Source organism: Ranitomeya imitator, chromosome 8 (genome assembly GCF_032444005.1).
Source record: "Ranitomeya imitator isolate aRanImi1 chromosome 8, aRanImi1.pri, whole genome shotgun sequence".
NCBI classification, from domain to species: Eukaryota; Metazoa; Chordata; class Amphibia; order Anura; family Dendrobatidae; genus Ranitomeya; species Ranitomeya imitator.
This window is the reverse complement of record NC_091289.1, coordinates 3,130,765-3,147,268: the sequence shown is the minus strand read 5'-3', so window position 1 is coordinate 3,147,268 and position 16,504 is coordinate 3,130,765. Positions and strand designations below refer to the sequence as shown.

Genomic DNA, 16,504 nt, shown 5'->3' with positions numbered 1-16,504 from the left:
GCCCCCGTGAGGCTGTCGGCGACACCAGGAGCCCCCGTGAGGCTGTCGGCGACACCAGGAGCCCCCGTGAGGCTGTCAACACCAGGAGCCCCCGTGAGGCTGTCGGCAACACCAGGAGCCCCCGTGAGGCGGTCGGCGACACCAGGAGCCCCCCGTGAGGCGGTCGGCGACACCAGGAGCCCCCGCGAGGCTGTCAACACCAGGAGCCCCCGCGAGGCTGTCAACACCAGGAGCCCCCGCGAGGCTGTCAACACCAGGAGCCCCCGCGAGGCTGTCAACACCACCAGATGTGCCTGGATTTCATACACATTGCCTTTTGTGTGCCCCTCACAGTCCCCTTCCCAGAGCTCGGCCACCTCTGCAGGACGTCTTCAGATGGATTTCCTCTTGGCTTCCTTCATTCTGTGCCCCCGCTGTATGAGAAGCCCCCACATCTATGGGGCATTTCATTGGAGACCTTGCCAGTGTGACCCCTGCACTGGGCTCCATCAGATCGGGGGGCTCCAATGTGATGACATCATGTGACTGAAGCCCATTATATCCATCATCTTCCTAGGTTCTTTAGTAAAGTTCCCTCCTGTTAGTCTCCTTTTGCGGAGGTCCTTATTCCGTCAGACCACCAGGAACCCTTAATCACCAGCCCTCTGGATGACAGGAGGACAGATTTTGGGTGCATATGTTAGTTCTGTTACTTTACCCCCCACACCTCCGGGGACACGATATGGAGCCCTTCCCCACCATGGCGGCAGATGTCCCAGCAGCGTAGTGACAGTGCGTAGCTAAGTCCTGGGGTGCGGAGGGGTTCGGGATGCCGGGGTGGTCTACGGGGACTACGGGTTAGTGGCTTCCACTGCTTTTGCTGTTTCCACTCGTCCAGTCGATGATGATAAAACTGAGGCTCATGATCATGAAGAGAACACCGAGGCCGGCAAAGCAGGCAGCCTGTGAGGACAAGAGGAGTTGTCAGAGGCTCGTCCCGAATACGGGGACATGCGGGATGTAGGGAGGCGCTGGTCCGGGATACAGGGAAATGCGGGATGTAGGGAGGCGCTGGTCTAGGATACGGGGACATGCAGGATGCAGGGAGGCGCTGGTCTGGGAAACGAGAACATGCGGGATGTAGGGAGGCGCTGGTCTGGGATACGGGGACATGCAGGATGCAGGGAGGCGCTGGTCTGGGAAACGAGAACATGCGGGATGTAGGGAGGCGCTGGTCTGGGACACGGGGAAATGCAGGATGTAGGGAGGCGCTGGTCTGGGACACGGGGAAATGCGGGATGTAGGGAGGCGCTGATCCGGGAAACGAGGACATGCGGGATGTAGGGAGGCGCTGGTCCGGGATACAGGGAAATGTGGGATGTAGGGAGGCGCTGGTCCGGGAAACGAGGACATGCGGGATGTAAGGAGGCGCTGGTCCGGGAAACGAGGACATGCGGGATGTAAGGAGGCGCTGGTCCGGGAAACGAGGACATGCGGGATGCAGGGAGGCGCTGGTCTGGGACACGGGGACATGCAGGATGTAGGGAGGCGCTGGTCCGGGACACGGGGAAATGCGGGATGTAGGGAGGCGCTGGTCAGGGATACGGGGAAATGCGGGATGTAAGGAGGCGCTGGTCCAAGATACGGGGAAATGCGGAATGTAGGGAGGCGCTGGTCCAAGATACGGGGACATGCAGGATGTAGGGAGGCGCTGGTCTGGGACACGGGGACATGCAGGATGTAGGGAGGCGCTGGTCCGGGACACGGGGAAATGCGGGATGTAGGGAGGCGCTGGTCAGGGATACGGGGAAATGCGGAATGTAGGGAGGCGCTGGTCCAAGATACGGGGACATGGGGGATGTAGGGAGGCGCTGGTCTGGGATACGGGGACATGCAGGATGCAGGGAGGCGCTGGTCTGGGAAACGAGAACATGCGGGATGTAGGGAGGCGCTGGTCTGGGATACGGGGACATGCAGGATGCAGGGAGGCGCTGGTCTGGGAAACGAGAACATGCGGGATGTAGGGAGGCGCTGGTCTGGGACACGGGGAAATGCGGGATGTAGGGAGGCGCTGATCCGGGAAACGAGGACATGCGGGATGTAGGGAGGCGCTGGTCCGGGATACAGGGAAATGCGGGATGTAGGGAGGCGCTGGTCCGGGAAACGAGGACATGCGGGATGTAAGGAGGCGCTGGTCCGGGAAACGAGGACATGCGGGATGTAAGGAGGCGCTGGTCCGGGAAACGAGGACATGCGGGATGTAAGGAGGCGCTGGTCCGGGAAACGAGGACATGCGGGATGCAGGGAGGCGCTGGTCTGGGACACGGGGACATGCGGGATGTAGGGAGGCGCTGGTCCGGGACACGGGGAAATGCGGGATGTAGGGAGGCGCTGGTCAGGGATACGGGGTCATGGGGGAACGTAGGGAGGCGCTGGTCAGGGATACGGGGACATGGGGGGTGTAGGGAGGTGCTAGTCCGGGATACGGGGTCATGGGGGATGTAGGGAGGCGCTAGTCCGGGATACGGGGACATGGGGGGTGTAGGGAGGCGCTGGTCCGGGATACGGGGACATGGGGGATGTAGGGAGGCGCTGATCCGGGATACGGGGACATGCGGGATGTAGGGAGGCGCTGATCCGGGATACGGGGACATGGGGGATGTAGGGAGGTGCTAGTCCGGGATACGGGGTCATGGGGGATGTAGGGAGGTGCTGGTCTGGGATACGGGGTCATGGGGGATGTAGGGAGGCGCTGGTCAGGGATACGGGGACATGCGGGATGTAGGGAGGCGCTGATCCGGGATACGGGGACATGGGGGATGTAGGGAGGTGCTGGTCTGGGATACGGGGTCATGGGGGATGTAGGGAGGCGCTGGTCAGGGATACGGGGACATGCGGGATGTAGGGAGGCGCTAGTCTGGGATACGGGGACATGCGGGATGTAAGGAGGCGCTGGTCTGGGATACGGGGACATGCGGGATGTAAGGAGGCGCTGGTCTGGGATACGGGGACATGCGGGATGTAAGGAGGCGCTGGTCAGGGATACGGGGACATGGGGGCTGTAGGGAGGCGCTGGTCCGGGATACGGGGACATGCGGGATGTAGGGAGGCGCTGGTCTGGGATACGGGGACATGGGGGGTGCAGGGAGGCGCTGGTCAGGGATACGGGGTCATGGGGGGGTGTAAGGAGGCGCTGGTCCGGGATACGGGGACATGCGGGATGTAGGGAGGCGCTGGTCTGGGATACGGGGACATGCGGGATGTAGGGAGGCGCTGGTCTGGGATACGGGGACATGCGGGATGTAGGGAGGCGCTGGTCTGGGATACGGGGACATGGGGGGTGTAGGGAGGCGCTGGTCAGGGATACGGGGTCATGGGGGATTGAGATGCTCGCCCGGATGAGGGCACCTACCAGGATTTTGGGCGGAGATTTGGTCGGTTCTTTGTCTTTGGGCATTATACGAATGTAGAAGATGGCAGGGAAGATGAAAATCAGACACGGAGCGGAGGTGGCGCCTGCAACGAGAGGAAGATGAAGACATGAAGAGACCAAAACAGACCCATCTCAATGATGGACGCTATATCCGATCACTATAGCCTTGCAGACCTCGGCCCCTGGGGGCCAGACCGGTTATAGGCCGCCTGACGCCCCCATTGTATCAGACCCCCCGTCTGACTACAGTCCATCGTCTCCGGATGCAGGAAGGATCACAGCGTCTTATCTACTTCTCACCGATGACGCCGAATATTCCCAGGATGGTCGGGGCAAAGATAACCAGCAGATTAATGAGAGTCAGCAGCACCACGGCGATGAGGCTGTGCCGGAGCCAGCTGAACTCCTTGTCCTGGAAGAGCATGTGCTGAATGGCACGGCGGACCTGGGGAGGGTAGGAGAGAGCGGCATTAATGAGGAGAAAGACTGCACATCGTGCTGCGCCATCAGAGCCTGCACCACCTCCTATAGTTTCCACAGAATACATCACACCTCCAGCCAGCACCCTCCCAATACACATTACACGCCAAGCCAGCGCCCCCCACAAGATACAGTACACCCCCAACCAGCACCCTCCACAAGATATAGTACACCTCCAGCCAGCACCCTCCCAATACACATTACACGCCAAGCCAGCGCCCCCCACAAGATACAGTACACCCCCAACCAGCACCCTCCACAAGATATAGTACACCTCCAGCCAGCACCCTCCACAAGATACATTACACCTCCAGCCAGCACCCTCCACAAGATATAGTACACCTCCAGCCAGCACCCTCCCAATACACATTACACGCCAAGCCAGCACCTTCCACAACATACATTACACCTCCAGCCAGCACCCTCCACAAGATACATTACACCTCCAGCCAGCACCCCCCACAAGCTACAGTACACCCCCAGCCAGCACCCTCCACAAGATACAGTACACCCCATCCAGCACCCTCCACAAGATACAGTACACCCCAGCCAGCACCCTCCACAAGATACAGTACACCCCAGCCAGCACCCTCCACAAGATACAGTACACCCCAGCCAGCACCCTCCACAAGATACAGTACACCCCAGCCAGCACCCCCCACAAGATACATTACACCTCCAGCCAGCACCCTCCACAAGATACAGTACACCCCAGCCAGCACCCTCCACAAGATACAGTACACCTCCAGCCAGCACCCTCCACAAGATACATTACACCTCCGGCCAGCACCCCCCACAAGATATAGTACACCCCCGGCCAGCACCCTCCACAAGATACAGTACACCCCAGCCAGCACCCTCCACAAGATACAGTACACCCCAGCCAGCACCCCCCACAAGATACATTACACCTCCAGCCAGCACCCCCCACAAGATATAGTACACCCCCGGCCAGCACCCTCCACAAGATACATTACACCTCCAGCCAGCACCCCCCACAAGATATAGTACACCCCCGGCCAGCACCCTCCACAAGATACAGTACACCCCAGCCAGCATCCTCCACAAGATACATTACACTTCCAGCCAGCACCCCCCACAAAATATAGTACACCCCCGGCCAGCACCCTCCACAAGATACATTACACCTCCAGCCAGCACCCCCCACAAGATATAGTACACCCCCGGCCAGCACCCTCCACAAGATACATTACACCTCCAGCCAGCACCCTCCACAAGATACATTACACCTCCAGCCAGCACCCCCCACAAGATATAGTACACCCCCGGCCAGCACCCTCCACAAGATACATTACACCTCCAGCCAGCACCCTCCACAAGATACATTACACCTCCAGCCAGCACCCTCCACAAGATACATTACACCTCCAGCCAGCACCCTCCACAAGATACATTACACCTCCAGCCAGCACCCCCCACAAGATATAGTACACCCCCGGCCAGCACCCTCCACAAGATACATTACACCTCCAGCCAGCACCCTCCACAAGATATAGTACACCCCCAGCCAGCACCCTCCACAAGATACATTACACCCCCAGCCAGCAGCTCTTACCGGGAATAAGACGATGGGCACAGTGAGGGTGACGGCGGTGAGAACGGCCACACGTACACAGAGGATCAGGATGTCGAATGTATCCACGTAGCTGTAAGTGTGCAGGAGCTCTGTCTCCACATGGTCTGGAAACGTCAAAGAAGAAAGTGAGGGAGGATGGGGGGAGTAGTTCTATAGAATCTCCATAAACTCTCTAAACACTGGTTCAGTGTCCATATCCGATTGTAGGGCAGCTATTTCCACCATCAGAGTGTTGGACAACAAGCTTGCTGACTGTTTCCATTAACCTGCTCACACTGCTGACAGATTCCCACGCTGGATTCTGTCTGGACAATCTCCCGTGATAGTTTGCTACAATGTGTCAGTGCAGGAAACATATGAGGCTTTTTCCAGTCCTGTTCCCTACGTCGTCCTCCATGACGGGAGACGCATCGCATGGATGCAGTATATAAGAGCCCTGCCGTCGCCTCGGCCCCGGCTCCTGCAGAACATCACGCTGAGCGGCATGACACCGTGTGCACCCTCCTCCCGGGTCCCCATCCCATGAACTCACAACCTACCATAGAAGGTGAGGTATCCGAAGAGAGCGGCCAGGAAATACATGCAATACATGACAGCGATGGACACATTGGACACTTGCTGCATCTTCTTCTTGGAGGCGCTGACAAGAGAAAACCAACAATCATCAGGCACCTGCCCGTAATAAGGGATTGGAGCGGTGAGGGGTCATAAGGGGTCCGGAGCAGGCTGTCAGCCCCAGGCTCCAATGCACAGGCCCTACATGTCAGCGCACAGGAGGGTCAGGGGCAAATCCCATGCCTGGAGCCCCACCAATCCCAGAGAAGCTGCGCTCCCGGCCAGGACAGGGCTCTGGGTCACGACAGGGCTCCGGGACAGGACTCCAGGACAGCACAGGGCTCCGGGACAGGACAGGGCTCTGGGTCACGACAGGGCTCTGGGTCACGACAGGGCTCCGGGTCACGACAGGGCTCTGGGTAACGACAGGGCTCTGGGTCAAGACAGGGCTCCAGGACAGGACAGGGCTCCGGGACAGGACTCCAGGACAGGACAGGGCTCCGGCACAGGACAGGGCTCCGGGACAGGACAGGGCTCTGGGTCACGACAGGGTTCTGGGTCACGACAGGACTCCAGGACAGGACAGGGCTCCGGGCCAGGACAGGGCTCTGGGTCACGACAGGGCTCCAGGACAGGACTTCAGGACAGGACTCCAGGACAGCACAGGGTTCCGGGACAGGACAGGGCTCTGGGTCACGACAGGGCTCCGGGACAGGACTCCAGGACAGGACAGAGCTCCTGGTCACGACAGGGCTCCAGGACAGGACTCCAGGACAGGACTCCAGGACAGGACAGGGCTCCGGGACAGGACAGGGCTCTGGGTCACGACAGGGCTCCGGGATAGGACTCCAGGACAGGGCTCCGGGTCACGACAGAGCTCCGGGACAGGACTCCAGGACAGGACAGGGCTCCGGGACAGGACAGGGCTCTGGGTCATGACAGGGCTCAGGGACAGGACTCCAGGACAGGACAGGACTCCAAGACAGGACAGGGCTCCGGGCCAGGACTCCAGGACAGGACTGGGCTCTGGGCCAGGACAGGGCTCCGGGACAGGACTCCAGGACAGGACAGGGCTCCAGGACACGACAGGGCTCCAGGACAGGACTCCAGGACAGGACTCCAGGACAGGACAGGGCTCCGGGACAGGACAGGGCTCTGGGTCACGACAGGGCTCCGGGACAGGACTCCAGGACAGGACAGGGCTCCGGGACAGGACAGGGCTCTGGGTCACGACAGGGCTCCGGGACAGGACTCCAGGACAGGACAGGGCTCCGGGTCACGACAGGGCTCCGGGACAGGACTCCAGGACAGGACAGGGCTCCGGGACAGGACAGGGCTCTGGGTCATGACAGGGCTCCAGGACAGGACAGGACTCCAGGACAGGACAGGGCTCCGGGCCATGACAGGGCTCCGGGACAGGACTCCAGGACAGGACTCCAGGACAGGACAGGGCTCTGGGACAGGACTCCAGGACAGGACAGGACTCCAAGACAGGACAGGGCTCCGGGCCAGGACTCCAGGACAGGACTCCAGGACAGGACTGGGCTCCGAGCCAGGACAGGGTTCTGGGTCACGACAGGGCTCCGAGACAGGACTCCAGGACAGGACAGGGCTCCGGGCCAGGACAGGGCTCTGGGTCATGACAGGGCTCCAGGACAGGACAGGACTCCAGGACAGGACAGGGCTCCGGGACAGGACAGGGCTCCAGGACAGGACAGGGCTCCAGGACAGGACTGGGCTCCGGGCCATGACAGGGCTCTGGGTCATGACAGGGCTCCGGGACAGAACTCCAGGACAGGACTCCAGGACAGGACTGGGCTCCGGGCCAGGACAGGGCTCTGGGACAGGACTCCAGGACAGGACTCCAAGACAGGACTCCAGGACAGGACTGGGCTCCAAGCCAGGACAGGGTTCTGGGTCACGACAGGGCTCCGAGACAGGACTCCAGGACAGGACAGGGCTCCGGGCCAGGACAGGGCTCTGGGTCATGACAGGGCTCCAGGACAGGACAGGACTCCAGGACAGGACAGGGCTCCGGGCCATGACAGGGTTCTGGGTCATGACAGGGCTCCGGGACAGGACTCCAGGACAGGACTGGGCTCCGGGCCAGGACAGGGCTCTGGGTCACGACAGGGCTCCAGGACAGGACAGGACTCCAGGATAGGACAGGGCTCCGGGCCAGGACTCCAGGACAGGACAGGATAGGACTCCAGGACAGGACAGGGCTCTGGGTCACGACAGGGCTGCGGGACAGGACAGGGCTCCGGGTCACGACAGGGCTCCGGGTCACGACAGGGCTCCAGGGCAGGGCAGGACTCCAGGACAGGACAGGGACTCCAGGAAAGGACAGGACTCCAGGACAGGACAGGACTCCAGGACAGGACAGGACTCCAGGACAGGACAGGGCTCTGGGTCACGACAGGGCTCCGGGACAGGACAGGGCTCCGGGTCACGACAGGGCTCCGGGTCACGACAGGGCTCCAGGTCACGACAGGGCTCCAGGTCAGGACAAGGCTCTGGGACAGGACAGGGCTCCGGGCCAGGACAGGGATATGGGTCAGGACAGGACTCCGCACCCCGAGCTCCAATATACTCACTCTTTCAGCTCTGTGTATATAGGGAGGACCTCGGGGTGACACACAAAGGCAAACGCCATGATGGGAATGGTGTACGCTGTCTACAGAAAAACAAGATACAGAAATAAGCACCAAGAAAGGACATCAGAATGTGTAAAAGATGCTGTACACACATCACACGACTACACACATCACAAGACCACATACAAAACTACACACACACCACACGACTAAACACATCACACTGTACACACACCACACATCACACTGTACACACACCACACGACTAAACACATCACACTGTACACACATCACATGACTACACACATCACACTGTACACACACCACACGACTACAAACATCACACTGTACACACACCACACAACTACACACATCACACTGTACACACATCACAAGACTACACACATCACACTGTACACACACCACACGACTACAAACATCACACTGTACACACACCACACAACTACACACATCACACTGTACACACACCACACGACTAAACACATCACACTGTACACACATCACATGACTACACACATCACACTGTACACACACCACACGACTACAAACATCACACTGTACACACACCACACAACTACACACATCACACTGTACACACACCACACGACTAAACACATCACACTGTACACACACCACACATCACACTGTACACACACCACACGACTACACACATCACACTGTACACACATCACATGACTACACACATCACACTGTACACACATCACAAGACTACAAACATCACACTGTACACACGTCACACGACTACACACATCACAAGACTACATACACGACTACACACATCACACTGTACACACGTCACACGACTACACACATCACAAGACTACATACACGACTACACACATCACACTGTACACACGTCACACGACTACACACACACATCACACTGTACACACGTCACACGACTACACACATCACAAGACTACATACACAACTATACGCATCACACTGTACACACATCACACGACTACACACACACACCACACTGTACACACGTCACACGACTACACACATCACAAGACTACATACACGACTACACACATCACACTGTACACACGTCACACGACTACACACACACACCACACTGTACACACGTCACACGACTACACACATCACAAGACTACATACACGACTACACACATCACACTGTACACACGTCACACGACTACACACATCACAAGACTACATACACGACTACACACATCACACTGTACACACGTCACACGACTACACACACACATCACACTGTACACACGTCACACGACTACACACATCACAAGACTACATACACAACTACACACATCACACTGTACACACATCACACGACTACACACACACACCACACTGTACACGCACGACTCTACAAGTCGGTATTTTATGGCCGCCGCAGTCTCGTGATTGTTACCTGTGAGTTCAGTGTGAACATCTTGGCTGAGCATTCTCCGCTCTCTGGCTCTGCTACATCTGTGTGACCGTTCTGATAGATGTAGTCACCGGACGTCAGGCTCGTGTTCCCGAGCATCGTGTGGTTCATGCTGTCCCAGGACAGGGGACATGGGATCTGGAACTTCTTATATATGACCTGAGATAGGTGAAATGTGGACGTCACACGGGGACTCGGCACCGCGGCCATACAAGAAGTGAGTTCCCAGTCACTCAGGAGAAATTAACAACACCATGGTATATTCAGTGCAGTGAGGGTCACGCTTGCTCTGGAGTTGCCATGGCACTGCAATGTTCTGACTCCGTTATCACTAAGAAACACAGGTCACATGACAGGAAGTGCACAGAGTCACTCCTCTGATGCTATGGTGACCCCAGAGCGAGCACAATACTTCACACCCGGAGCTGCAAAACGTAAAAAATAAAAACAATAGTATAAAATCTTATTATTTTCTCCTCTGGGTGTCAGTTACATCCAATGGAGGAGAGAGTGAAGCAGCCATTGATTTCCTGCAGAGCTCTCATGACATGAAGCCACACGAGCCCCGGGAGACCCTGCGCCAATATTGTTGGAACAACACTGGAGACGAGTATAGTGGCTATTATTTTACATTGGGGAATATGATGACTGAGAGATGAGTTGTCTGAGTAGTCGACGGCCCTCTTAAGGAAGACATTCTGGAATCTGTAGTCCCCCTTGTGTGCTGTATAGTACACCGTTCACTTACGGAGCACAAGAAGAACACCATACAGCTGAGGGAGAAGCCGCTGGCATATCCGAGGTAACCTGGGGAGAGACAGAAGGCTCGTAATCAGCAGATGTTCATCACTCGGCCATTATACTGCAATCAGCCTGCCTGGAGTACAGTACTCTCTGTTATCAGCCCGGCTGGTTATCTGTCCGCAGACACTGTACACTCACCCAGCTGCTTCATTAACGCCAGTGGCAGGATGATGGAGATCGATACTATAATCACCAGATAATTTCCGTCCATGTACCAGTCCCTGCAAGAAGACGAGGCAAGAGCATGAGATGGAGGAGAAGAAGAAATAACGAGAGGACAGAACTCAAAGAGAACAAGATGGCGACAGGTACAGGTAGTGCAAGACAGCTTTATATACAGTGTGACCAATATACGGAGTAACACGGCTGTACATATACAGTGTGACCAATATACAGAGTAACACAGCTGTACATATACAGTGTGACCAATATACGGAGTAACACGGCTGTACATATACAGTGTGACCAATATACAGAGTAACACGGCTGTACATATACAGTGTGACCAATATACAGAGTAACACAGCTGTACATATACAGTGTGACCAATATACAGAGTAACACGGCTGTACATATACAGTGTGACCAATATACAGAGTAACACGGCTGTACATATACAGTGTGACCAATATACAGAGTAACACGGCTGTACATATACAGTGTGACCAATATACAGAGTAACACGGCTGTACATATACAGTGTGACCAATATACAGAGTAACACAGCTGTACATATACAGTGTGACCAATATACAGAGTAACACGGCTGTACATATACAGTGTGACCAATATACGGAGTAACACGGCTGTACATATACAGTGTGACCAATATACAGAGTAATACGGCTGTACATATACAGTGTGACCAATATACGGAGTAACACGGCTGTACATATACAGTGTGACCAATATACGGAGTAACACGGCTGTACATATACAGTGTGACCAATATACGGAGTAACACGGCTGTACATATACAGTGTGACCAATATACAGAGTAACACGGCTGTACATATACAGTGTGACCAATATACGGAGTAATACGGCTATACATATACAGTGTGACCAATATACGGAGTAACACGGCTGTACATATACAGTGTGACCAATATACAGAGTAACACGGCTGTACATATACAGTGTGACCAATATACAGAGTAATACGGCTGTACATATACAGTGTGACCAATATACGGAGTAACACGGCTGTACATATACAGTGTGACCAATATACAGAGTAACACGGCTGTACATATACAGTGTGACCAATATACAGAGTAACACGGCTGTACATATACAGTGTGACCAATATACAGAGTAATACAGCTGTACATATACAGTGTGACCAATATACGGAGTAACACGGCTGTACATATACAGTGTGACCAATATACAGAGTAATACAGCTGTACATATACAGTGTGACCAATATACGGAGTAACACAGCTGTACATATACAGTGTGACCAATATACGGAGTAACACAGCTGTACATATACAGTGTGACCAATATACGGAGTAATACGGCTATACATATACAGTGTGACCAATATACGGAGTAACACGGCTGTACATATACAGTGTGACCAATATACAGAGTAACACGGCTGTACATATACAGTGTGACCAATATACAGAGTAACACGGCTGTACATATACAGTGTGACCAATATACAGAGTAATACAGCTGTACATATACAGTGTGACCAATATACGGAGTAACACGGCTGTACATATACAGTGTGACCAATATACAGAGTAATACAGCTGTACATATACAGTGTGACCAATATACGGAGTAACACGGCTGTACATATACAGTGTGACCAATATACGGAGTAATACAGCTGTACATATACAGTGTGACCAATATACAGAGTAACACGGCTGTACATATACAGTGTGACCAATATACAGAGTAACACGGCTGTACATATACAGTGTGACCAATATACAGAGTAATACGGCTGTACATATACAGTGTGACCAATATACAGAGTAACACGGCTGTACATATACAGTGTGACCAATATACAGAGTAACACGGCTGTACATACAGTATGACCAGTATATGGAGTAACACGGCTGTACATATAGTATGACCAGTATATGGAGTAACACGGCTGTACATATAGTATGACCAGTATATGGAGTAACACGGCTGTACATACAGTATGACCAGTATACTGAGTAACACGGCTGTACATATAGTATGACCAGTATGTGGAGTAACACGGCTGTACATACAGTATGACCAGTATACTGAGTAACACGGCTGTACATATAGTATGACCAGTATATGGAGTAACACGGCTGTACATACAGTATGACCAGTATACTGAGTAACACGGCTGTACATATAGTATGACCAGTATACTGAGTAACACGGCTGTACATATAGTATGACCAGTATATGGAGTAACACGGCTGTACATATAGTATGACCAGTATATGGAGTAACACGGCTGTACATACAGTATGACCAGTATATGGAGTAACACGGCTGTACATACAGTATATGGAGTAACACGGCTGTACGTATAGTATGACCAGTATATGGAGTAACACGGCTGTACATACAGTATGACCAGTATATGGAGTAACACGGCTGTACATATAGTATGACCAGTATATGGAGTAACACGGCTGTACATATAGTATGACCAGTATATGGAGTAACACGGCTGTACATATAGTATGACCAGTATATGGAGTAGCACGGCTGTACATACAGTATGACCAGTATACTGAGTAACACGGCTGTACATATAGTATGACCAGTATATGGAGTAACACAGCTGTACATACAGTATGACCAGTATACTGAGTAACACGGCTGTACATACAGTATGACCAGTATATGGAGTAACACGGCTGTACATATAGTATGACCAGTATATGGAGTAACACGGCTGTACGTATAGTATGACCAGTATACAGAATAATACAGCTGTACATACAGTATAACCAGTATACAGAGTAGCACGGCTGTACATACAGTATGACCAGTATATGGAGTAACACGGCTGTACGTATAGTATGACCAGTATATGGAGTAACACGGCTGTACATATAGTATGACCAGTATATGGAGTAACACGGCTGTACGTATAGTATGACCAGTATATGGAGTAACACGGCTGTACATATAGTATGACCAGTATATGGAGTAACACGGCTGTACGTATAGTATGACCAGTATATGGAGTAACACGGCTGTACATACAGTATGACCAGTATATGGAGTAACACGGCTGTACATACAGTATGACCAGTATATGGAGTAACACGGCTGTACATATAGTATGACCAGTATACTGAGTAACACGGCTGTACATATAGTATGACCAGTATATGGAGTAACACGGCTGTACATATAGTATGACCAGTATGTGGAGTAACACGGCTGTACAAATAGTATGACCAGTATGTGGAGTAACACGGCTGTACATATAGTATGACCAGTATATGGAGTAACACAGCTGTACATACAGTATGACCAGTATACTGAGTAACACGGCTGTACATATACAGGTCCTTCTCAAAAAATTAGCATATAGTGTTAAATTTCATTATTTACCATAATGTAATGATTACAATTAAAACTTTCATATATTATAGATTCATTATCCACCAACTGAAATTTGTCAGGTCTTTTATTGTTTTAATACTGATGATTTTGGCATACAACTCCTGATAACCCAAAAAACCTGCCTCAATAAATTAGCATATCAAGAAAAGGTTCTCTAAACGACCTATTACCCTAATCTTCTGAATCAACTAATTAACTCTAAACACATGCAAAAGATACGTGAGGCTTTTATAAACTCCCTGCCGGGTTCATTACTCAAAACCCCCATCATGGGTAAGACTAGCGACTAGTGTTGAGCATTCCGATACCGCAAGTATCGGGTATCGGCCGATATTTGCGGTATCGGAATTCCGATACCGAATTCCGATACTTCCCGCGTATCGGATACCGGAATCGGAAGTTCCCAGAATTCAAACAGAACGCAGCAGCCAATGAGGAATGATTGGAAGTGTGGGCACATCCTGTTTAGCATGGTGGGCATGTAAGTACTGGCAAGGCTGTGATTGGCTGCTGAAATGATGTCACTCTGCACTATAAAAAACGCTGCCGCCATTTTGCGCTCACTCTGCTGTGATTTCAGTTAGGGACAGGACGCTGTGTTCTAACTGAGGGCCAGTTGAGCTTGCTAATTGCTTTATTTTCCTTTCCAAAGGCTAATTTAGCAAAACGCTGTGTGTTCTTCACTGTTCACCTTGCTCTTGCCTTGCAGCGCTGTTTTAACAGCGTTCTGCAAGGTCTCTGTGTGTGTGTGCAGCTCACTCTGTAGTCTGTGTGCAGCCATATACCCGGTTGTATTCAGCTCAGGGGGGGTTCACACTGCCTCACACAGTTGTCCTTTTTTGCTCATAGTGCAGCCTGCTGCACATTTTTTCTCAAATTTCCTATTAGTGTTTTTCCACCAGTCTCCAGCTCAATTGTGGAAAAACACTACATAGGATAACCTAGAGGGTTTTTTTTGGGCCTTGCAGCGCCGTTTACGGCTGTCTGCACGGTCTCCGTGTGAGCCCAGCTCGCCCTGTAGTCTGTGTGCAGCCATAGCCGGTTGGATTCAGCTCAGGGTGCGTTACTGCCTCATACCTTGAAAAACAATTTCCTTTTTTTCAAATAGTGCAGCCTGTTTAAAATTTAAAAAAAAAAATTCCTATTAGTGTCTTTCCACCCGTCTCCAGCTAAATAGTGGAAAAACACTACATAGGATAACCTAGAGGAGGGTTTTTTGGCCTTGCAGCGCCGTTTACGGCTGTCTGCACGGTCTCCGTGTGATTTAAACTAGCTCTGTAGCCCGATCTGCACAAAAAAAAAAGTAAAGTTCACCAAACACAACTTAACACTTGTGTAGGCCACATTTGAAAAATAATAAAGTTTAGTCCACAATTTACAACATTAGTGTTTCTTACACCTGTTAGGAGGAGCATTACAGGAATAAGCACACTAAGGCCTTAGTACTTTTCTGCTTATCTTTATCTGTCAACCAAGATGAAGAGGGCAGGGAGTAAGGCACGTGGGCGTGGGCGCGGAGCAGGGAGAGGAGCAGGGAGAGGACGTGGTGATTCTGTGCCTGCTGCGGGCGCCGGTGACTCGTCGTCACTCAGTTTCAGCAGGGAACAGTCCTTCATGCGCAGCTTTGTCGGAGAGCGCCGTGCACCGCTGCTGCGTGAAGACCAAATTGAAGCCGTTGTCGGGTGGATGGCAGCTAACGCCTCGGCATCGACTTCAGTTAGTGCCACATCCTCTCAGGCACAGAGCACTGGAGAGCAGCCATCTGTCTCTTCACCACCTGCCAAATTGGCCAGGCAGTCAGAGAGCCCAGGACAGGAGCCGTCTCTACTTCTGTTCTCTGAATCTCTTGGCTTGGAAACAGGGGGCCAGCCAAGCAGCATTGGAGAAATGGAAGAAGAGGCAGTGTGCAGTGATGCCCAACAGCTTTTTCTCTCTGACTCTGAAGAGGCAGGTGGGCCAGTGCCTCCGGTGACCACAGCGCAGTACGCATCTGATGATGAAACTCA

The 16,504-nt window shown here is 53.0% G+C and overlaps 1 protein-coding gene across 2 annotated transcripts in view; it reads right to left on the bottom strand.

Annotated features, from left to right (window-relative positions):
• Window positions 1–263: 263 nt before the first annotated feature.
• SLC38A3 (solute carrier family 38 member 3) overlaps window positions 264–16,504 on the bottom strand; it is a 90,130-nt gene continuing 73,889 nt past the window's right edge. For both annotated transcript variants that reach the window (XM_069736026.1, XM_069736027.1), the window contains 9 exons: window positions 11,046–11,128; window positions 10,852–10,910; window positions 10,086–10,262; window positions 8,642–8,721; window positions 6,029–6,129; window positions 5,469–5,593; window positions 3,713–3,857; window positions 3,392–3,495; window positions 264–942 (listed from right to left, as the gene is read on the bottom strand). In XM_069736026.1, coding sequence (XP_069592127.1) covers window positions 838–942; window positions 3,392–3,495; window positions 3,713–3,857; window positions 5,469–5,593; window positions 6,029–6,129; window positions 8,642–8,721; window positions 10,086–10,262; window positions 10,852–10,910; window positions 11,046–11,128 — 979 coding nt within the window. In that variant the 3' untranslated portion in view covers window positions 264–837. The remainder of the gene's footprint in view (window positions 943–3,391; window positions 3,496–3,712; window positions 3,858–5,468; window positions 5,594–6,028; window positions 6,130–8,641; window positions 8,722–10,085; window positions 10,263–10,851; window positions 10,911–11,045; window positions 11,129–16,504) is intronic.